The following is a 22,266-nucleotide window of genomic DNA, read 5'->3' as shown; positions in this document are numbered from 1 at the left end:
CTATGATTATCCCCATTTTAGAGATGAGAAGCTGAGGCCCAGTGTCATTTTTCCAGGACACTCCCAATCTAGTATTCTTCCAAGCCCACCACATATTGTTTAGACCCTGCAGAGGTCATTAAAACAGAGGGGGGCCCTCTGGACACATGACCGTACCCAGATCCATTTGGGTGGGGTACTATGCTAGCTACATGCCAGATCTTCTGGACAGCCGTGGTCTGCCCTGGGAAGCATTGACAGGGAGCCCTAGGTTTTCTGGCAGAAATCTGTCCCCCTACCCACTCCCCAAGGGCCCATGAAGGCTCCTGGTCACCTCAGCTTCCTGGCATCGCCAGGACTATGTACATGTTATGGATGTGGGCTTTACCTTCGAAGCAGAAGTGACTCCCTCTCTGCCCGACATTCATACCCACAGAAGCATAAGATACCCATTTCTTTCCACATACACATACTTACACATGTAAATAAATACATAGTTGCATGCATGTGGGTGTATCTCCACTCATTCATATGTCTATTCACATACATTCATACATACACATGTTCCCATCAATACTTGTGCTGGCCTTTGGGAAGGAGTATAAGTCATAGGAGGTCACAAGGAATCATCAGGATTTCTGGGGCCTTTTGTAAGAGGGTGTATGTAGCCTACCTGGGGAGCTAGTTCTTGTTGTCTGATGTCCCCATATTATCCTTTTGGATAATGTCTATTGATCTGTTTTCAACTTCACTTACTATTTCATCTATCATCTCTTATCTGCTGTTAAACCCATCATTAATTTAAAGTTTTCACATATTGTATTTTTTAGTTGTAAATTCGTATTTGGTTCTTTATAGTTTGGCTTTCTCTGCTGAGATTTTAAAATCTGTACCTTCATTATGAGCATATAACTTTATATATTTGGGCATAATTATATTAGCTATTTCAAAACGCTTGCTGCTTTTGACATCTGAGTCATCTCAGGGCTGGTCTCCAATTATTCTCTTTTTTTTCTTGAATATGGCTTTTACTTCATATGGCTCATAATGTTGAGTTATCTTCTACACATTGTGATTAAGACTATGGATTTCTGTTTGTTCCTTTGGAAGAGTATTGGTTGGACCCACATTCTCAATTCTCTTCCCTGTGGTAGGCAGCAACTTAAATTTCTGTTCAGATTTGTTTGTTTTGTTTGCAGTCTTGGTTAGGTTGCTTGGGCTCTGCTTTGGTCATCAGAGATTTGGGCAGCATTTATATGCAGAATTTGTGGAGCCCTCTCCATGGCTTTCTCATTTCCAGGATTTTCTATACGTTGTGGCTTCTGTGGTAGCTTTGCAATCTGCCCTCTCATTTCTCAATAGTACTACTGTGGGTAGCCCCACCTCAGCTCCAGGAGGGGCTTGAGCGAACAGTCATTAAAACAGGAACCTCGCCCAGGGCTGTTCCTTTCTTTTAAGTGTTGACTCTCTTCCAGAGTCTGCCTGCTTCTTAGTCACTTTCCAGTGTCTTCAGGTAGTCGTTTGTTATGTTTTGTTCAGAGTTTATAATGGTAATAATCTGCAGGAGGGTTAGTTAGATAGAAACCCTGCCATTACCCAAGTAGAATTCTCCCATTCCCTCCATCTGGGGTTTCGTCCCCACACCTTCCATCCTCCACTACTCCCCCATCTTCACCCGCTATGAAGTTAGGACTTGCATAGTTGCCCCACCTTTCCTCAGGAAATCGATCAGAAGCAAGGTCCCACTCCACTTAGAGCCCCTCTAACTACACTAGTTCTTTCCACCTGGCATGACCCACATTTCTGTGCGCTAATCTTTGTTCCTCCGTAAGATTGGACGTTCAAGGCTGAATCTTGATCTCTGAATGGTGTTAACCATGTGGAAGGGCATCCCAGGGGAGGGAACAGCTCCTTAGGGGCAGGGAACAGGGCTTGTTCTGCTCCGTATCTGACATATAGTAAGCATACAGAAATAGACAAGTGAGTGAGTGTTAATTACCGTTTGCCAGATGGGACCTGCCCAGGGAAGACCATAACCTCCTTCTCCATGTAGACCTGGCCTATCTGGGAGAAGTGGGCTCCCACTGGCATTAGTGTGGGGCCAACTGCTTGTGCCTCGTGTCCGGAAAAATAGATGATGCCGAAGAGCTAGAAATTTTCTGGTAACCAAGGCCCAGCGAAGACTGTCTTAAAAGTTCTTGTTTCCATTCTGTCCTTAGAGAGCTGACTTCATTGTTGTTGTTGTTGTTCTTGTCCTTAAAATGCAAATGAACTCTCTCTTAAGTGGACTCTACTGAGCTATTACTCTGATGACCATAAGAGTCTGACAATAGGGAGCCAGACAAGATGTGACCCTCATGCAAACTCAGTGACAGCTTCAGGCCACAATGGCTGCTTCTGAAATGAAAGGATTTCAGGAAGCAGAGGGAATACAACTGAATAGTCAGGAGCAAGGGCTTTGCAGTCAGGGAGACCTGAGTTCAAATCCCGCCTCTGCCACCACATCCTATGTCACCTTGGTCCTATATGAGCCTTGGTTTCCTCATTTGTGAGTAGCACCTTCCGCATGAGCATCTTCCTCTGTCTCTCATTCTGGGCAAGGAATCTGCCCCTCCCCTTGGATGCCCCGGCCTCCTCAGACTCATTACAGCACGAGCTCAGAGTCTAGGCAGTTGTTTGCTGACTTTACTGCACAAATGAGTTATCTGAGGGCTTCTCTGGAGTTACAATTCCTAGACCAGTTCCCCAGAGACTGTGGTTCTATCTATCTGAGTGGGACTCAGAAATCTGCATTTTTACAAGTTCCTGATATGATTCTTAAGCAAGTGGTCTACACACTACATGTCAAGAATCGCCGAATCACTGGCCAGTGGGAGAGACTGGCCAGTATGAGATCTTTGCAATTTAGGAGAGAAACTGTTAAATGAGGGGCCTTGAGGCCAACCTGAGGGCTCAGAAAATGACTTGCAGAGGAGCTGAATCTTGAACTCTAAAATAGGTATTAACTGTGTGGAAGAGCATTCCAGGGGAGGGGACCACATTGTAAGAGGCACAGAAACATGAAGTGGCTTGTGTGCGTGGAATCTCGACCAGTGTTTTTGTTATTAAAGTATAAAATGCAAGACGGACAAGGGGGAAAAGAAGCCATAGGAAGCGTTTGGACTGTTTCCTAGGGACAGGAAGGAGTGCTAGGGTCAGATTTATGCTTTAGAAAGATAACCCTGGTACCGTATGAAAGGTTAACTCTAAAAGGAGAACCTGAGGGCAGAGAGAGCAGTCAGGAGGCTGTGTAGGCTGTTCAGGCAAAAGAGGCTGGAGGTCTGAACTGGGGCAGTGCTGCTGGGGATGGAGAGAAGTGGACAGGTGAAAAGTAATCAGCTAAGTGATTCATTTGATGCGAAGGAGTGGACAAGAGAGCAAGGGAAGAGGAGGGACATGGAAGGGCTTCCAGAGGCTTGGCCCCACCTAGAAAAATGGAGGTACCATTCATCAAGATCGGAAAAATAGAAGAAGCAAGTTTGGCTTCTATGCACTTGACCATGTTGATTAGAGATAGATAGAGATGTCTAATAAGCAGCTGGAGACCTAGATCTAGGGCTCAGGACAGGGGTAGGCCTGGGATGTAGACTGAGAAGCTATCAGCACATCTTGTTCTGAAGCTGTGAGAGTAAATGAAATCTCCTGACACAAAACAGTAGGGAACACCAACATTTTGGGGACAGGGAAGGAAAGAGGATCCTACAAGAAACCAATAAGGAACAGCAATTAGAGAGGCGGGGAAGCCAGAAACAAGTAGTGTCATGCAAAGCAAAGGAAGGAAGAGTGTCAAGGAAGAGGAGTAGTCAACATGGTCAAGTGCATCAAGTGCAGTCTGGCCTATGGAGCGTCCATATACTTTGGAGATGAAATAGCTACTGGCAACCCTAGCAAGCAGAGTTTCCGTGGGCAGAGGGCAGAAACGAGATTGCCCTAGTCAAACAATTGGTGGGAAGGGAGGAAGTACAAACTGTGGGTTTGGAGACTTTTTCCAAAAGCATACCGTTTGAGGAGAGGTGAGAGATGGGCACAAAGCTAGAGAGCCCCTTGGTGACAGGGAGGGATTTTTCTTCTTTAGGATGTGAGAATTTTGAAAATGTTTCTTGGGCAAAAGGAAGGAATGAGTAGAGAATGAGAGGTTGCAGATGCAGAAGAGAAAGGAGATGACCGAGAGAGCATCACTTGGAGGGAGAGGACCAGAGCCAAGAGGACCCCAAGGAGAGCTTGGTTTGAACAGGAGAAGGAGCAAATACCCAGAGCCTGGAGGGATGTGGGGATAAGGCTGGACACATGTAGACAACTTTGCAAATACGTTTTGAATCCTGACTGCCACTTCCAGTTGTCGACAGTCGGAAAGTAACTTACCATCTCATATCACAGTTTTCAGTGACATATGAATACTAAAGAACATAACCCATAATGTAGGTTATTAGGAAGAAATAGTGCACGTAAAGCACTTAGCACAATAGCCGGCAAATGATGAGAACCCAGATGTTGAGCCATTGTTACTGTGGTTATCATTGTTGTTATATTAGAGCATAAAACCAAGGAATTGAAGGGGTTTATACCTCATGTTGTAAAGTCAGACTTTAGGTCACCTTCTGAGAGTGACCTGTGCTGAGGATGGAGCAAGAGCAAAACAGTGGAGAGTGTTAAAAACTGTTGCTGATATGGATGGAAGCAGAGGGGATCAAGGGCAAGTCATGTGTTTTTATATTTATGCATACACTTACCATGCTCTTATCTTCCTTCTTTAAAAATTCAAATTTCCATCTGTAAAATTTCCCTTCAACCAAGAAAGCATTTCTTATAAGAATGAGGACCCACTGGCGACACATGATCACAGCTTTCCCTTGTCTGAAAATGAAAATGTTTTTGTTTTGCCTTCATTGTTGAAGGAAATTTTCACTGGCTGTAGAATTCTAGGTTGACATGATGATAGTTGATTCTTTTGGAACTTCAAAGATGTCGTTCCATTGTCTTCCATTGTCTTCTGTTGGGCATTGTTCCTGATGAGAAATTACCCATCATTCTTGTCATTGTTTCCTTGTATATAATGTGTTTTCTATTTCTGGCTGTTAGTAAGCTTTCTCTTTATCTTTGCTTTTAACAATTTGACTATGACATCCTTAGGTATGGTTTTCTTTGTATTTATGCTGTTTTAGGTTCACTGAACTTCATGGAACTGTGGTTTAATGTTTCTAATCAAATTGGGACCATTTGGGGCCATTATTTTTTCAAAAAAAACTTGCTGATTTTGTTTCTATCCTTTTTTATGAGAACCTAATTACATGTATATCAGATCACTTGTTATTGTCCTAGAAATTCTCAATCATGTGTTTATTTTTATTGTCTCTTTTTTCACTCTGTTCTTCAGTTTGAATAATTTCTTTTGGCCTTTCTTCAAGTTCACTGACCTTTCCTCTGCAGTGTCCCAGTTACTATTATGCAAATCCAGCATATTTTCATTTTCGATATGGTATTTTTCAGTGTTAAAATTTACATTTTTTTCTTTTGGAGCTTCCTTACATCTCTTGCAATTCACCTAACATATTCATTTCCTTTATATTTTAACATATTTATCTCAGTTATTTTAAAGTCCTGTCTGCTAATCTAATATTCTTCCAGGGTTCTGTTGCTATTGATTTTTTCTCTTGATTATGGCTTGAATTTCCTGTCTTTTTACATGTCTGTAATCTCTTTTTGTTGTGTAGTGGATATTGTGAATAATAAGTTATGGAGATTCTTGTATTGTTACCTTCCTCTGATGAGTGTTGGGTTTTATTTTAATAGGCAATTAAATTATGGGCAGCTAATTTTTTTTGGAAGGGTTACTTACTATGTTTAAACTTTCAAGATAGGTCTCTTTTGGTTTTTCCCTTAAGTCTTCTGAGAAACCTAAAATAACAGTGGCTTAGGCAAAATAGAAGTTCAGTTCTGTCACACAACAGTCTGGGCGTCAGCAGTGCAAGGCTGCTGAGGTGGCTCCCCAAGGTCAGGAATGCAGGCTTCCTCTGTCTTAGTGACTTGTCTGTCATTAGTACTCTGTCCCCCTCATCTGGATGGGCCAGTATGACTGACCACCACCTGTCTTCATTCCAAGTGGTGGGAAAGGGAAAGAGAGCAGCTGTGAGTACATCTCCCTACCCCAGCCCCATGAAGGACCCAGCCCAGAAGATGCGTACATCACCTTTACATCCCAACAACCAGCACTTAATCATCCAGCTACAAAGAAAGCCGGGAAGTACAGTTTTTATTTGGGGCAGGCATAAGTCCACCTACACATTCGTAGTCCTTATAGAAAGGGGGACTGCATATTGGGACACAGCTAGCAGTCCCTGCCACCACTTCTGTGCTCATGCACCTGGTTTTTAGCTAAAGCGTCACTTGGCAGAAGGAGCTTGACTCTCCCTGGGGAGCCCACTGAGCACTGATGAGTTGAGAGAGATCTACCCGTTCTACACATTTCTCCTTAGAGATATCAGAAGACAAGGATTATCGCTCTAACATACACCAGTAATTGGATGTTGTGTGACTGTTAAGGAACAAGGCTTAGGCCACAAGCCGCCCATCAATTCCAGACTTGTTCCCCAGTGGCTACACCACGCAGGAGAGATGTGCGAAGCTGAGGTGGAAGGAGCCCAAGCGATGCCAAGATTTTGGCGCCAAACCTCCCAGCTCTGCCGCTGATTGGTGACGTGACACTAGGCATGTGCTTTAACTTTCCTGGTCTGTCCTTTCCTCTCCAGAGTAAAGGATGGGGTTGTGTCTCAGATGTTCGTTTAGTACCTGTGTTCCAGAATTGTGTGATTCCTTGACACTTTGTATCTTTGCATTGAAGCAAAGCTTCCAGGAGGATGAAGCCACTTAAACTCCTTTGTGGAATGAGCTGGGCGTGTGAATGCACTGCACAGCCTTGCAGTCAGCCCCGGAGCCTGGAGACATGGGCTTTCCTATTTCCCTGGGCTTCCCTTGGTTGTGGTTTTTGTGGTTAAAGCACAATTTGAAGTTAAAGCACAATTTTCTATGCAATTAAGCTTGTTTTTAAACTTCATTTTTTTTTTTGTTTCAAAATACTTTCTTTCTGTTTCTAGAACTATTATATGTTCATTGTAGAAAATGTAGAAAAAAAGAGAAAAGTGTAATGAAGGAAGCAAAAAAATCACCCAGACGTGGGCACTGTGTAAGGTTTTAGCATATTTCCTTCTTTTCAGTGTCTAAGAAAATATGAAAAATACTTCTATCTTTACTTCAGTTAATCAAATTGGGATCACACTATACATGTTTTATATTCTGATTTTTTTTTTCACTTGATAACCATTCCCCCAAATCCTTAAATATTTTTCAAGAATGTGATTTTTAATGACTGCCAAGGATTCTCATCACACGGATGTACCACACTGTACCTAACCAGTGCCCTGGAAGTTCAGGCTGTGTCTGAGTCTTCGTTATTATTAATTATGTAGCAGTGACTCCCTTTCACACCGACGGCATCTTAGCTCCTGTCACAGACATTGGGTACAGGTAAGGCTCAGAGAAATTGGGTGGTCTGCCCAAGGCTACATAGTGAATGAACAACAGGTTCCAGCCATCTGGCCACAAGGCTGACTACACACACAGACCCATAGCTGCCTCTCCCCAGTGCCAGGACAGAGAGTGCACAGGCATAGCATAAGGGGTGCTAGGAACCATTGGCTCCCAATGTGTTGGTTTGGGAAGCCCCTGGGATTTCCTAGCGAGATGCTGTTCTAGGAGGTCTGCAGTGCTCCTGAGGAAAGCCAGCTACTCTCTGCCCCCACAAAGAAGCCAGCTGCCCTGCTTCCTGCTCCACCCCTGCCCACCTGGCACTAGAGTTCCAGGGCTGAGGGGGAAGGCTGCCACGGATGGAGGCAGGAGGGGCCCAGCAGGCTCTAGGAGGGGGCCACCCAGCTCCTGCTCCTCTAGGCAGCATGTGAGGGGGCTGGAGATATGCATTCCAATGGCCTTGTTCCTGCGGGGGTGGGCCTCCTTACCCGGGTCTCTGATTCCCTTCCCAAAGCATTTTTGTATCTCTCCCTAAAACCCTATCCTCATCCTTATTTAGGTCAAACTCACTTCCTCTGAGAAGGACGAGAGGCTTCACTCCTGATTGTGTGTGTGTTTGGGAGTGAGACAGGGACAGTAGAGCAGGCTCCACCCTGGGTTGGACATAGGTGTGCCCCCTTTTGCTGGCTGTCACTGCCTGGATCACTGAACTTATTTTTTGCCCCTTTGCCTGAGACCTTTCAGTTTTGACCTTTCTGTGCTTTTCTCTAACAGGCGACTATTGGGATTGACTTCTTGTCAAAAACCATGTACTTAGAGGATCGTACGGTGAGTGCTTGACTTTAGAACTGGGAGACAGAGAGGGCTCCTTTGGGCTTAACACCTGGACCCTTAGGCGGGTACCACTCAGAGTCTGTGCCTGCCCCAGAGCTGGCAGCCAGCATCGCAGAGCCTCTCCCCAACCCCCACACTCCCCATGAGGACCCCACTGCCCCTGCTGACCCCAGTGCCCTCCCTGTAACAGGTGCGACTGCAGCTCTGGGACACAGCGGGCCAGGAGAGGTTCCGCAGCCTGATCCCCAGCTACATCCGGGACTCCACAGTGGCCGTGGTGGTGTACGACATCACAAGTGAGTGGGTCCTGGGTGTCGGAGAGAGGGCTCCAGGGCCCAACTGGAGCCTCAGCCAGGCTATAGCCTCTTTGTGTGTGTGCATTGTGTGTGCATGTGTGTGTACATGTGCGTGCACATGTGCGTGTACATGTATGCAAATACGTGCTTACATCTGAATGCAGCAAGGCATGTGCTCAGGGGTGGGGAGGTGAGTTGCTTTTGAACACCAGCATGCTTTCCACCTTCCCCACCCTCCTGTGACAGGCACGGGTGTACGTGACCCGCTTGGCCCTGCTCAGAGCAGGGTCCTGACTGTGAAGGTGAGACCCTCTGTGCCCTCTTTGGCCCTGGCTGCCAGAAAGACTCCTACAGAGCAACTTCTGTATGCATGTGTGGCAAGGTGGGAGAAGACACTGGTCCCTGGACCAAGCTCGACCCAGCAGCTGTGGTTTTGTCAGCTGGTATCCCAGCTCCTCATAGAGCTCCTTGGGAGGAGAGGTTGAGCAGGTTTGGAAGAGCCGTGGGTGGCTGCACTTCTCACACACTGTGGCTCTTCTGGCCAAAACAGCTATTCTAGAGAAAGACCGCACAGCCCTGAGGAAGGCTCCTGGGGCTGGGAGTCAGGGGGTAAGGCCTGATGCAGGGCCCACTCCCCAGGAAGTTTAATGGAACATACCTGGTAAGCCCTGGGGCTGAGGTTACAACCATGGTGGGAAGACACCCAGGGCACTGCCCCAGCCTGCTGCCCTGGCTCCGCCCATCCGTTCTTTCCACCCCTGTCCCTGACCGTAGGCTCCCTGCCCATCTGAGTGCAGGTGAGAGCTGGGCCCTGTGGGGGCCTGGGCTTATGCAGCCTGACATGGAGCAGGAGAGAGATCAGGCTGCGGAAAACAGGCTTCCCAGGTCAGGGTCCCCCCTCCCCGCCCCCCGCTGCATCCCCAGGCGTGTGTGCTGCCGAGTGGTGGGCGTCGCCCTGTGACTGCTCCTCTGTGAAGTCTGCCAGGTCTTCTGTCTGAGGGGAGGGTTGCCCTGAAGGAGCCTTGCTTCCCCTGGCTTTCGTCTGCTCCTGGGGCTGCCTTCCTCCTTGTCTTACTTGTAGACTCGAGGGTTCTTTTTGGAAACTCCCCTGCCCTTTCCTGAGCCCCTTTAAGCTCCCCTTGGTGAGAGTCTGCTCCGTAGGGCACTCCTCCCATAGGGGCTACTGTGGCACCCCCTCCACTGTTTCCATGCTCAGCTAAGTTCTCTGTGCCCACTTTTTAGTCTGAGCCTCCAAGGTCAGATCTGATTCTCAGGTGAGCCATTAAAGCCACTAGTCCATTTAGCAGATCATAACAGTGACCCTCTAGATGGGTGACTTTTCTCCTCCAGCAAAGTGGCTCAGCAACGCAAGGGGCTCTTCAGGGCCCCGGGCAGCAGCTCCATAAACACATGTGGGTCTCCTGTGGAAGGCCCAGACCCACTGGTCTGTGCGTTCCTGCCCCTCCTGGGTGTCTGAGGGTGCATGCTCCACGTCCCTCCTGGGTGTCTGAGGGTGCACGCTCCACGTCCCTCCTGGGTGTCTGAGGGTGCACACTCCACGCCCCTCCTGGGTGTCCAGGGTGCACACTCCCGTCCCTCCTGGGTGTCTGAGGGTGCATCTCACGTCCTCCTGTGGGTGTCTGAGGTGCACACCATGTCCCTTCTGGGTGTCTGAGGTGCACACTCCATGTCCCCTTCTGGGTGTCTGAGGGGTGCACCTCCCTCCTGTCCCCATCTCGTGCCCCTCCCCACCTTTCCCCTCTCCCTCCAAGAGCTGGATCTCACTCCCAATTTTATCCTCACTTTCAACCTCCAGACCTCAACTCCTTCCAGCAGACCTCTAAATGGATTGATGATGTCAGGACAGAGAGGGGCAGTGACGTCATCATCATGCTGGTGGGCAACAAGACGGATCTGGCTGACAAGAGGTAGGTGCAGGGGCTGGCAGGCTGGGCCTGCCCTCCATGCCTTTGCAGCTCCTCCCGGACAAGGAGTTCTAGGATGCGTGAGTGGTGAGCACCCTGTCTGACCTGTCCCCTTGCATTTGGGAAAGGTCCCCTGTAGGTGCTAGAGGCTTTGAAAGCCCCTGGTAGACCCCTGCCCATGGGGGTCTCATCTCTGAAGCCCCACCTTGCACTGGCGGCAGGAGCATGCCTGTGTGCGTGGGCTGCGTGGAGCCCTGTGCAGCTGGCCTGGCCCAGTGGTGCGTGGTCTGGGGCTGGCCGTGGCCATGGCACAGCTGCAGACGCAGCAGTCCCTCGGGCTCCCGCCAGCTTCTGCTTGTGCTTCGTGTCTCTGCCCCCATAAAATGCTTGTGCTGGCGTGGCGTGGGTGTGAAGGTCCTGGTTCTCAGAATTTCCTGGTCTGTTGCTGCGTGTGGGTGTGATACGTTCTCTGAAGAGGCTGCTCCAGGGAACAGGGCTAACTTAGGTGCCACTTACATATGTTTGTCAAGTCATCTCAAGGGACCCAACTTGGTCAGATAAAACACCAGGCATGGACTGTGGGCTTCCTAAAATACACTCTGACCATTTAAGGAACAATCTGAATTAGAACCTACTTTGTTAGAATCCTGTCTTTGAAATGAAGAAAATGGGGCTTAAATCCCAATTCCTTCACTAAGTAGTTCAGTGACCTTGGAGCAGTCACTTGAACCTCAGTGTCATTTGGAAAATGGAACTGGTGATAACCCCCAGAGGGGCGGTATGTGGTTCAAAGCATTTTATAAACCTAGGCTCTGGCAGTGGTGACTCTTGGGAAAGGCAGGTATGGGACAGCCCCAGCCAGCTGCCACAGGGCCTGCTCTCAACTGAGAGGAAAAAGTTCAGAAGGAGTAGGGAAGGGGCTGGTGTTCTGCTGTGCCCTGTGCTCCCTCATCCTGGAGGGAGTCCTGGCATCGGAGCCTGTCCTCAGGGTTGACTGAGGGGCTCGGTCGGCTCCCCTGCCCTGCTGGGCGGGTTCCCCTCATATCAGGCTGCTTCCACCACGTCTACCAGGGGCTGCTGCTCACCGAACTGACCCCCTCTCTCCTCTTCTCCAGGCAGATAACCATTGAGGAGGGGGAGCAACGCGCCAAAGAACTGAGTGTCATGTTCATCGAGACCAGTGCGAAGACCGGCTACAACGTGAAGCAGGTAGGATGCACCTGGTACTGATCCTCGGCCTTGCTTGGCCACGGGGCCCATGTGTGGCTTCCGGCATGACGTGTGGCCACAGGCTTGGCCCTGCCTTTCCCCAGTGAGCTAGTGACTGGATTGGGGCAGTCAACCAGAGTGCTTGTAAACCCGCCTCCTGGGGAACAAGCTTGCCTCAAGAGCTGGTAATGCTTGAGGAGCACATGCCTTCACGGGGTGTCTGGAGAGTGTTATCATTGGCTGCCATACAGCAACCAGTGGCACGGCCCCTATAGCATCCTGTGAGTGTCCAGCCACCAACTGCCAGGTGGCTGAGAGATGCATTGTTTCCCTAGCATCTTGCCTGACTGGGGGTGGGGTGCAGGGGCTCCCCACCTTGTGCTTGGCAAGTGCTCAGGGGTGGAGGGCCAGGCAGGCTTGGAGAAAGGAGCCCACCTGTGTTGTATGCTGGAGCTCTCAGAGGGGAAAGGCCTGGCGAACCAAAAAGGTCAGAGGAGCCATAGAAGGGCTGAGCCTCGGAGTGTGTATGTGTGTGTAGCGGGGTTCTCCTGGATCCATGGATTCCCAAGAGGTCCATGGATGGAATTCAGCAGGTCAGCAGACTTGGGTTGGAAAACCTACAGCTTTATTTTCACTAACGGCTAACTGCTCATTAGTGTTACCTTCAGTGATGAATGTAGGCAACAAAACTCTGTAACAGCAGCAGCCCCTGTGGCTTTATCACATACAGATCGCAGCTGTATTCTTATCACCTTACAGTGTCGCGGCATCTTGAACTTGATATGCATCACTACTTGAGTATCACAGTGTTTATTAGACACACTGCCAGCTCTTGATGCTTAATAAGTTCGTGGGGAAACACAAATGCTGCTACATCACCAGTTTGTATCTTTAAAGATCCTAGAAGTATATTTCGATACCAAATGGTTTCCTTTGTGCTTCTCTGTAACTGATGTCACACACTTAGAAGGAGTTCGTAGGTGTCACCAAACTGCCAGAGGGGTCCGTAGTTCACAAAATGTTAGAAGCTTCTGCCTTCACGAAGGAGAGGACTTGGAGAGGTGCCAAGGGGAAGGGCGTCCCAGGCAAAGGGAACAACGTAAGCAAAGGTACAGCAGGAGGGGTGCCCATGGTGTGGGCAGGGGACTTTGAGTGAAGGGGACATCTTGGCTGGGGTGTCACTTTCACCCGGCTGTTCCCAGTGGTGCCTCATACAGCAGTTGGCCTGGATGCGGTGATGATTCCCCCCACGTGGACAGTGCCAGTGGCAGTGGGGAAGGTGGCAGAGGCGTGGGAAGAGACAGACTGAGAGCCCCTAAGCTCCCAGGGCTCGGGGCCCCCGCCCCAATTGGAGTGACTGCAGCAGGGCCCCGTTCACTCCCACCCCCTCCCAGCCTCCTTCAGTGTAAGGCTGGGACTAACATGGCATCTCCTGGAGGAGGGAGCCATGCATCCCTGAGGCATGCAGGAGACACTGGGTTGCTGATGGAAAGTCATGGGGGAATACGGGGAAGCAGAGGAAGCAGAGGTAGCCTCTGTGCCAGTGATCAGGGTCAGGGAGACACTAATACTTCCCTTTCTAGAATGCTCTGGAAGCCAGGTGATGGTCTGAGCGGAAGTCAAATGTGGTCAGTTGAAATCCTGTGTGGTTCAGAGAAGGAGTTTCTGTATAGTACAGATTCCTGGACTCTGAACATGACCCTTTCTGCTCTCTGAGACCCACATGTGATCCCAAGAGCTGCCTTCTAACTGGCAGTTGGGCCCTTGGAGAACTGTGACCATTTTAACTATCAGGCAGGTGGAGCAGGGCTGCCTGGGGCAAGGCCACGAAGGAAGCTTGTGAGGAATGGCCCGGGCCCTCTGCACCCTCGCTCGCTTCTGCCTGTCCCACTCTGGAAACCCCTCTGCAGCCTGCCCACAGAGTCCCGCACCCTGCCGGGCACACCGGCCACATACTCACATGCCTTTTGGCTCTGGGTGCTCCCGTAGGGCCCTCAGCCAGCCTGGGCACTCCCATAAGGCTGGGCTCTGGGTGACACCGTGAATGAGACACCCTGTCCTCAGAGCTCACAAAGAGAAGTTAGAAGCCCAGAGCTCACTGAGTTCCTATAATCGGTATTTTGGGGGAGAGAGGAGAGTGTTCGTAATCTTCTGGTGCCTTGTACTTCTGCTTTGTACTTATGGTCACCTCTAGGTTCCATTCAGCCAGCATCCTACCTGACATCCCCAGCAGACACACACACCCCACACATAGTTCTCCCCATGCACTTACATAGACTTACATGCACAGAAACCCCACTTGTACACACACACACCACACACACACACACTCACATTCCCCCTACACTTACACAAATTCACACACACAGACACATTCACACCGTACACACTCCACACATACACCTCTATACACAGTATACACATCGCCTTCACACCCACACCCTAACAAACCCACATCGTGTTCACACTCCTGAGCCATTCTCTTAGAAGAGTCTCTCTCTGCTGTGACTGTGTGGCCCTGGCTCCCGGCGCGCAGCTGCCTCAGTGCCCATGAACTTGTAGGAATCCCTGAGAAGTGCGTCATTTGTCTCGAGGGCAATTGGAAAATCAGTTCCACACACCTAGTTCCCACATGAACAGTGGGACAGAAGCCCACCTAAAGGCTTGTCTTCTGGGATCTAGATCATTTTCTGCACAGGTGTGGGTCCCTTGCGGTCACATGACCCACGCTTAGCTCCTCATGACCCCCTGGCCAGCCTGCAGGTGAGAGACCTCCCAAGCCCAACTCTGTGAGAGGCCCTGGGGGTTGGGGAGAGAGAAGTCGATGTAGCTCCTGTCCCCCAGGACACAGTGGGACAGACAGGAGAGTAAAGCCCAAGGTCAGAATGAGAAAAGCCCAGAGGGTGGAGACACAGGGAGAGCGGGAGGGGAAGGATGGGGCCGGGGCTCACCTCGCATCTCCCCCTCTCCCCAGCTCTTCCGACGTGTGGCATCGGCTCTGCCTGGAATGGAGAATGTCCAGGAGAAAAGCAAAGAAGGGAGTATCCTTTTCCTTTGATGATTGAGTGAAAATGTGCTGGAGAAGCCGTTGATCCATCCAGTGATTCACTTAGTATTTTATAACAGTGGACAGACACTGGCCTGTTCTCCAGCCCTGCCTCCCTGGCTGAGGTGTGATGTGGGGGACTCTGTACAGGGACGAGGTTGAACTCCAAGGTCTTTAAGACCTGTCTAGCTCAAACCATCTAAGCTTCTACTTCCTAAACAGTGTGGGGATACCAGAGGGATGTGTATGGAGGGACAGTGTGGGGCAGGGAGTGAGAAACAGTAATACTGCTCTTTACAGTGAACATGGATTTGTATCTCATGGGTACAAGTCAAGTCTTCACTGGAAGGAAGGTTTCTATATACACAGATATGATTTCAGTGTGGTTCAGCCTGCTTCACGTGAGATGGCTTCCTCAGCAGACGCCTCCTCCCAAGTCCCGCCTGCCTCCTCTGCCCAGCCCTGCACAGCCACTGCTCATGACACAGGGTTAGCATGCCACTCACGTGGTTCGCCCCAAATCTCAGGCAACACCCAGAAGCTGAAATTGAGGTCCAGAGAGGTAGTCTGATTTGCCCAGTGGGAAAGAAGGTAGTTGTTTATTATCTATTTACCTGTTTCTTTATACTCTGCCATGTTATGAAAAATGTGTGTTTATATGTATGTACACACATACATACACACAAGATCAAAAATGTATGTTATATGTGTATACGCACACAAGAAAATCAAGGCATAGGGAAAATAAAGGTAGGAAGACAAGGGAAAGTCAGAGATAAAGTCATACTCAAAATATACACCATGGCTGAGTGGCCAAAAAGTGGGAAAGAGAGAAAATGTGATCTGTAGGAGAAGCATGGGTTTTTATAGTACAGTTCACCCTCTGTATCTGCAGGGGATTGGTTCAAAGACCCGCCCCCCCCTCCCCCCGCCAACCCCGCCACTACAGATACCAAAATCTGTGGATCCTCCAGTCCCTTGTATAAAATGGTGTGTATTTGCATATAATCTATGCACATTCTCCTATATACTTTAAATCATCTCTAGATTATTTATAATACCTAATACAGTTGACCGTTGAACAGTGCAGGTGTTGGGGGCACCGACACCCCCTGCACTTGAAAATCCACACATAACTGCAGTCTGCTCTCTGCATCCTTGGATTCCCAATTGCGAATGGAAAATACAGTTGACCTTTGAACAACACAGGTTTGAACTGTGCGGGTCCACTTACACGTGGACTTATTAAAAAATGTAAATGCTATGGAGATAGTTGTTATACAGTATTGTGTAGGGAATAATGACAAGAAAAAAAAGTCGAGTCATGCTCAGTATAGACACATTCCCCCCTACAACCATCATAGGCCTAGCTACACTGTACCCATCAGCAACAACGAAACATTTTTTTCCCCGAATATTTTCAATCTGAGGTTGTTTGAACCTACAGATGTGGAACCCGCAGACATGGAGGGCAGACTATACGCAAGGGTGAAAGAATTTCTCCCATATCCTCCAATAGGGGCCGCAAAAACATCCCTAGGATGCCAGCAACAGCGCCTGTAGCAGGCCTTATACCTCCCACCCCTTCCCCCGCCCCAGTGCAGCCCACAGCAGGTGCTGAAGCCCTGCCCAAGAGGAGACTTCCTGCGCGGCCGAGGGCCTGGTCCTCAGCTGTGATCGGGCCGGCGTGATGGGTTCCCAGCCTGGTCAGGGCAGAGGGAACAGCCTGGCTGTGCATTTTGAACCCACTCCTCTGGTGGTTCTGATCAGTGCTCCTCCAGCCCACAGTGCCCAGGACATCAGTGGAAAGGGCTGGAGAGAGGCCTGTGCTGAGGCCCTTCCCAAGGGATGTGGTTTCTCTCAGTGGCATCCTCAGTGTCTGAGTGACACTAGGACCCACGTAGCCTTGTGCTTTGAGATGGGGGATCCATGCCTGGTCGGCAGGCTCTGCACCTCCAGTGCACCTTGGGGTGGGACTGACAAGTAACAAGGCCTCGGCCTCAGCTGGGAGTCTGTGTTCCAGCACCAGTCACCAGGAAGGTTTCTGAGAAAGGGTCTGTCCTACTTGTGTTTGGATGATCAACCCACAGCCCAGGACAAGCTTTGCTCTGGGTGAGTGGGAGGGAGGGCCGGGGAAGAGGACGAGGGGTGGGAGCTGGTGACCCTGCATCCTTCCTTCCTAGGGCAAGTAAAGAGCAGAGTCCCTGGGTGTTTGTGGAGGGATGGAGGAGATGCGCAGGGCAGCTGAGGGGTGCACAGGGTTGTAAGCCAGGGTGGTAGCATCTCTGCGAGAATTGTCTTCCTTAGCCCAGCCCCCCAAAGTGATTGACATCAAGCTGGACAAACCCCAGGAGCCCCCAGCCAGCGAGGGCGGCTGCTCCTGCTAATGCAGCCTGACCTGCCGGCTTCCTCTGACACTACTCGCTTGTTGTGTTGCTTCCTATTGGTTAGCTTCCTAAAGGGGGTGGGAAATGAGCTTATCAAGATGGGAGGATTTTTCTTTTCTCTCTGTCTCTAGGAATAGGGTGGGGTGGGGAGGGAGGCTGGGCATCAGGGATCACGTCACTCTTAACAGCTGTTACTTAAACAACTATTTTTTGGTTTGGTTGTAATATATTGTACTTTATTAAGATTGCCAAAAACTGTTAAAATTTAAAAAAAAAATTTAAATCATGTGTATACAACTTTTTGCCAGATAAAAATGTAGTCATTTTTATTTGAAAGATGTGCTTTTTTGTTTTTGTATATTTGTAAACTTATAGAGAACCTTTTCCACACACCTCCTCCTTCCTGTCCTCTTTGAACTGTTCATCACTTCTGCCCTCTTCCCACCCCCAGCCCAGTAAACTAAAACATTAACTGGGCAACTTAATTAGGCTCCAATCCCTGGCCATCTGGCCCAGACCAACCAACCAGGCCTTGCCTGGTTAAATCAAACACTGATTGAACAAAACGGCCTCTGTAGAAGTGGCTCTGACTCTGTCCTTCTGTGGCTACAGTGGAACATCGGCCATGGCCTCGAGCTGAAGTTAAGGCCTTGTGGACTGCAGGGAGCCCCGCAGCAGGCCCCACGGGAGTTATTTCTGCCTCTCCCTTCCCCTCTCTGAAAAGCCTTGAAGGGGGTGGAGGGCAGTTGTCACAGGCAACCGTGTGTTTTCTGTGGCCTGCCCAGTGATTGGCAGAGCAAGAGGTCATTGGAAGGAAGGACGAGGTGCTGTTGGCAGCGGTGAGCAGTGTCACCGTGTGGTTTATTGACTTGGGGCACCATGTGTACTTCTGAAAATTTTTTAACCAACCTGCCCAGCGTTCAGCACACATATTTGGATTGAATCTATAGGAAAGGCAAAAAGAAACTCAGTGTGTGCCTCCTGAAACCCTCCTCCTTGGACGCCAGGGACGCTGGAGCCTGTATCACACAGTATTAATCCATTTGTGATTGGGGAAGGGAGGGTTGTCTGCAGAACCACCACCTTGAAGATACATGTTCTCAGGTCCTTGGTGGTTAATACTGTTGAGTGCTGTTCTGGAAAAGCTGACTTCTTGATGTGTTTTTGCGCCACTGGCACAGTGTAGTTGTTTGTGCACATACCTTTGTGCATATTGTAGTAGCACTCTGGTTGGTTGACGTGTGGTGTCCAGAAGGCTGCCCAGAGAGTCATCCTTACCATTTTTGACTCATTTCTGAGAAGGACTAAGTCTGAGGACCTGTAAAATCTCTGAAGAGAGCTCTCTCTTCTCACTAAGTGATTTAACCCACTTGGCCTGTATTCCAAATAGACCCAGACTCACTGACCCCGAGCCTGCACGACGCCAGGCAGTGGACAGCGACTCGGGCCACAAACAGTAAAACCTGCTCTCCAAGCTGGCATTTTGATTCTTCTTCCTGGCTGCTGCTGGGCATGTCATAGGTGAGCGAAATGACCATCTGGGGTGTGGTAGGGGGTGAATTCCTCCACAAAGCAGCACTCAAACAAGTTATTGCAGTGAATTTTGGGACTTCTCAGAAATGAATCCAAGATGGCAGCCAGCAAGTTCAGTGAAACCTGGCAGGACTCACTGATATTTGTCCAGTGAGCCTGTCACACACTCTCTGCTAAGGAGGCTGTATGTCAGAGCTGATCTTTAAAGAGAAATTTATCTTCAGGTGAAAAAAGAGGAAGCAGGATTCCCACTGAGCTCCTCTTCCAAAAGGCAAAGACCAATGTATGAACGTAATTCTAATGTCATGTGTTTAGTTTTTATATGTGTGTACATAATTATATAGAGAGATAGACTTGTGTATACACCTTCCACACACACATTCTCACAGAGGTACATGTGCTCAATGTATATTCTTGTTTTTCCTGCTCTCAAGTTGGAACTTGCATTGTGATTACAGTTTTCGAAATTCAAAAGTACTGCAACGTGTTGAAATAAGTAATATTGTCAAAAACTTGTGATTGTCTTGCCATCAATAAAATAATTACATAGATGTGTTACACTACAGGCAAAAATAGCCCACGAGAATATGTGCACCATTTCTCCCTCTGTGTACTTATATGCACGGGTGTGCATGCCACGTGGGCCAGCACCTCCCCACCATGGCACACCCCTAAGTGGTGCTTGTTGGAAGAGTGCTTACTTACCTCGTGAGAATTTAAAGGAGTCAATGTTACAGCATCTGGCCTGAGTGGCAGTGAGGGCCATTGCTTGTGGCCTCTGGGACAGCCCCAATTTACAGTGATCTGCACTGGGTCTCGGTGAATGAATGTATGGTAGATTTTTACCTTCTTGGTACTAAAGAGTAGCTTTTCTTTAAAACATTCCTATTAAAAAAAAAAAAGTAGAAACTCAGTTCCCTTCCCATGTGTATACATATCTTAAGGCACCATGAACTTTGTTTTTCCCATCACAACCTAGAGGAGCAGTAGGAGGCGCAGTAGATAGTGTTTGGCCTGATGTGGCCTCTGTGAGCCCTGCCTTTCCTCGCACATACATGACATCTTCTTTTGAGTCCAGGCTCTCCCCAGCATATCTAAGTGGGCCTCTGAAGATGAAGGCAGTTGCCTCATCTTGTCCTTTTGCCATGCCATTCCATGGCCCGATTTCCACCCCTCATTTCCTGGCATCTGTTAGGCCAGCCAGACAATGCAGAAGTGCATTGGGTCTTTGGTTCTCGTTTTGAGCAGGTGCGATCACTGTCCTCTTGCTTGTAGGTAAGATCTTGACTCAAAGAGTTAAAGTTCAATAATAAAATGATCAGGTTCCCTTGAAGATGTCATGAAATTGCCTCAGCATCTTTGCCAAAAATAGGTGGGCTAGTACAAGGCAAAGTGGAGGAATCCTTTTAGGAAATTATCTCAATTTAGCCAGTGGCTCAGTCCCTTTCCTGAGACTAGCCTTGACTTGGGAGATGAGCGGGGTCATCTTCTTGAGGCTCTCTTTTTCTTTGAGGATGTCGAAGAGCTTCTGTTTCACAGGTATCTGAAAAGTTGAGCGTAAGATGGAAAAAGCAGATAGCATATTTATTAATGCACGTAACATGCCAGAATGAAAGTGTGACAAAAGCATCTGGAGTCCTGGAAATGCAGTTGTATAGTCCCAGGTAAGCACGCTTGGTGATTTACAAGCAGGTTTCTTTCGGTTAGAGGCTATCGCTGTCACCATTTTCTTTTCATCCTCTTCAATTCTTTAATGTTCCCAGGTCCAAGGAACAGTGGCGAGATCAATTTAAGTGTCTCAGGCAACAGAAACGAGAATTGAAGTGGTGGTAACTAAAGGTGCAGACACATCTTGAGTATGTCTCTGTCCTCCTGGTGGCCAGCCAGTGCTGAGAGCCCCTGCCCTCAAGTCCCAGGTGTGACAATAATGGCACCGCTGGCTTCGGTGTTGTGCAGGCAGAGCAGCCTCATTTCTTCACAGGGTGGAAGGCAGGTGAGGATGTCAGGGTGTGAGAACATGTAGCTGATGACTGGATGTATGTCTGAGTCACATGAGGTCTGTCTGTCTGCATCAAGCAACTGGGTTGTATGTTCACTAGTTTCCAAACTACCTCTCCCCCAAGAATGTGAGGCATTGTCACCTGGCTACAGAAATGTGAAGCAGGGGTCTTGTAACCCTTCCTGTTTCAAAGGCAGGAAAACCAAGACAGAGAAGGTTGACTTGCTTACAGTCACCCAGCAAGCTGGAAGCAGTCAGAACCAAGATGTTTCTGTCTTCATCCTTAGCCGACCTGTGTGTATGAATGTGACTGTGCACTTGCGCATGAAGGACTGCTGTGTATGGGTGCTCCTCAGACCATCTCTACTCTGGTGAGGACATGAGACTGTTCAGTGTATCTAAGTGAGCCAGGAAAAAATCCGCATACATTTCAGGCTCCTCCATTGCAAATTAGGGCCAGTTCCCCAAACCTACTCTGATTGTTGTGGGCACTCACAGACCAGGGCACCCTTTGAATTTTTGTTTGAAATGGACTAGGCGTTCCAAAACCCTGGGCTCTCAATGTGTAAACTTCCTGGACATCAGACCTGTGTGGGTGACACTCCTGGCGGGGTATGGTGTATCCTTGCAGTAGGGTTTGGGTGCTTCCCTCCAGTGGGAAGCCTCCATACATCGAAGGCTGGCCCCTACCACGTGGTGTTTGTCAACTCCTCCCCTCGGTTTCCCTCACCCATCCCCAAAAAGTGACTGGGCATGAGGAGCACAGAGGGTGGCATTTCCATCTCTTATTGGCTCAGCAGGCATAAATGGCCACATTGACTTTACATAAAACTGTGTAAAATGTGGAAGACTCAGCATGTTGATCAAACAATAAACTGTCCTAATTCTCAAAACAAAGTTTCTTGTCTAATGTCTCTTAAGTGGTACAATCATATATGGGGGCGGGATGCGGAAACATTTCTTCAAGTGAATGCTGCATGAAGACCCTCCTATGTCCAGTGGTATGTCCACCACCCAAAGCCCTTTGCTTTTTCCTCCTACTCACTTGGGCTCTCCGCCAGCTAAGAAGGGGGAAAGGTAGGACACGCTTATTTTCATAATCTCCATTCTGCCTACAGGCTGATGGAAAGGGAAACTCCAGGCAGAACTGAGACTCGGGGTGTGTTAATACCTTCTGTTCCTGCTATCCATTTGCCATGGCTGAGGGGTGATAATGGGGGTGGCTGCAGGGACTGGATCACTTTTCCTCCTGGTAATTTCCAGGAGACCATTTACAGGTAAGAATTTAAGGGGAACCATCTTAACCTTTCAGGTGGCACCAAGCTGCCAAATACCACCTCCAACTTCACCCCACATCAATTAGAGAACATTTCTGAGAGGCCCCTTCACATCTATCATCTCCAGAGTAAGAGATGCTTTGAAGGCCAGGAGAGTTGTGGGACCAATCCTTAGAGGACAGAGAGGCCATGAATGGGCACAGGCCAATTGCCCTGGCCTG

The 22,266-nt window shown here is 48.9% G+C and overlaps 1 protein-coding gene across 1 annotated transcript in view; it reads left to right on the top strand.

The window, feature by feature from the left end:
• Positions 1 to 21,665, top strand: part of RAB6B (RAB6B, member RAS oncogene family) — a 58,535-nt gene extending 36,870 nt beyond the window's left edge. Inside the window, exons 3-8 of the mRNA XM_039837177.1 lie at positions 8,314 to 8,367; positions 8,564 to 8,669; positions 10,486 to 10,597; positions 11,710 to 11,803; positions 14,778 to 14,844; positions 17,172 to 21,665. Of these exons, the coding sequence (XP_039693111.1) occupies positions 8,314 to 8,367; positions 8,564 to 8,669; positions 10,486 to 10,597; positions 11,710 to 11,803; positions 14,778 to 14,844; positions 17,172 to 17,236 (498 nt within the window). The 3' untranslated portion in view covers positions 17,237 to 21,665. The remainder of the gene's footprint in view (positions 1 to 8,313; positions 8,368 to 8,563; positions 8,670 to 10,485; positions 10,598 to 11,709; positions 11,804 to 14,777; positions 14,845 to 17,171) is intronic.
• The last annotated feature ends 601 nt before the right edge of the window (positions 21,666 to 22,266 follow it).

This window comes from Pteropus medius, unplaced genomic scaffold (assembly GCF_902729225.1).
Source record: "Pteropus medius unplaced genomic scaffold, Ma_sr-lr_union100, whole genome shotgun sequence".
Lineage (NCBI taxonomy): Eukaryota > Metazoa > Chordata > Mammalia > Chiroptera > Pteropodidae > Pteropus > Pteropus medius.
Note: the sequence above shows the minus strand (reverse complement) of the source record. Positions and strands in the feature narration are given on the sequence as shown.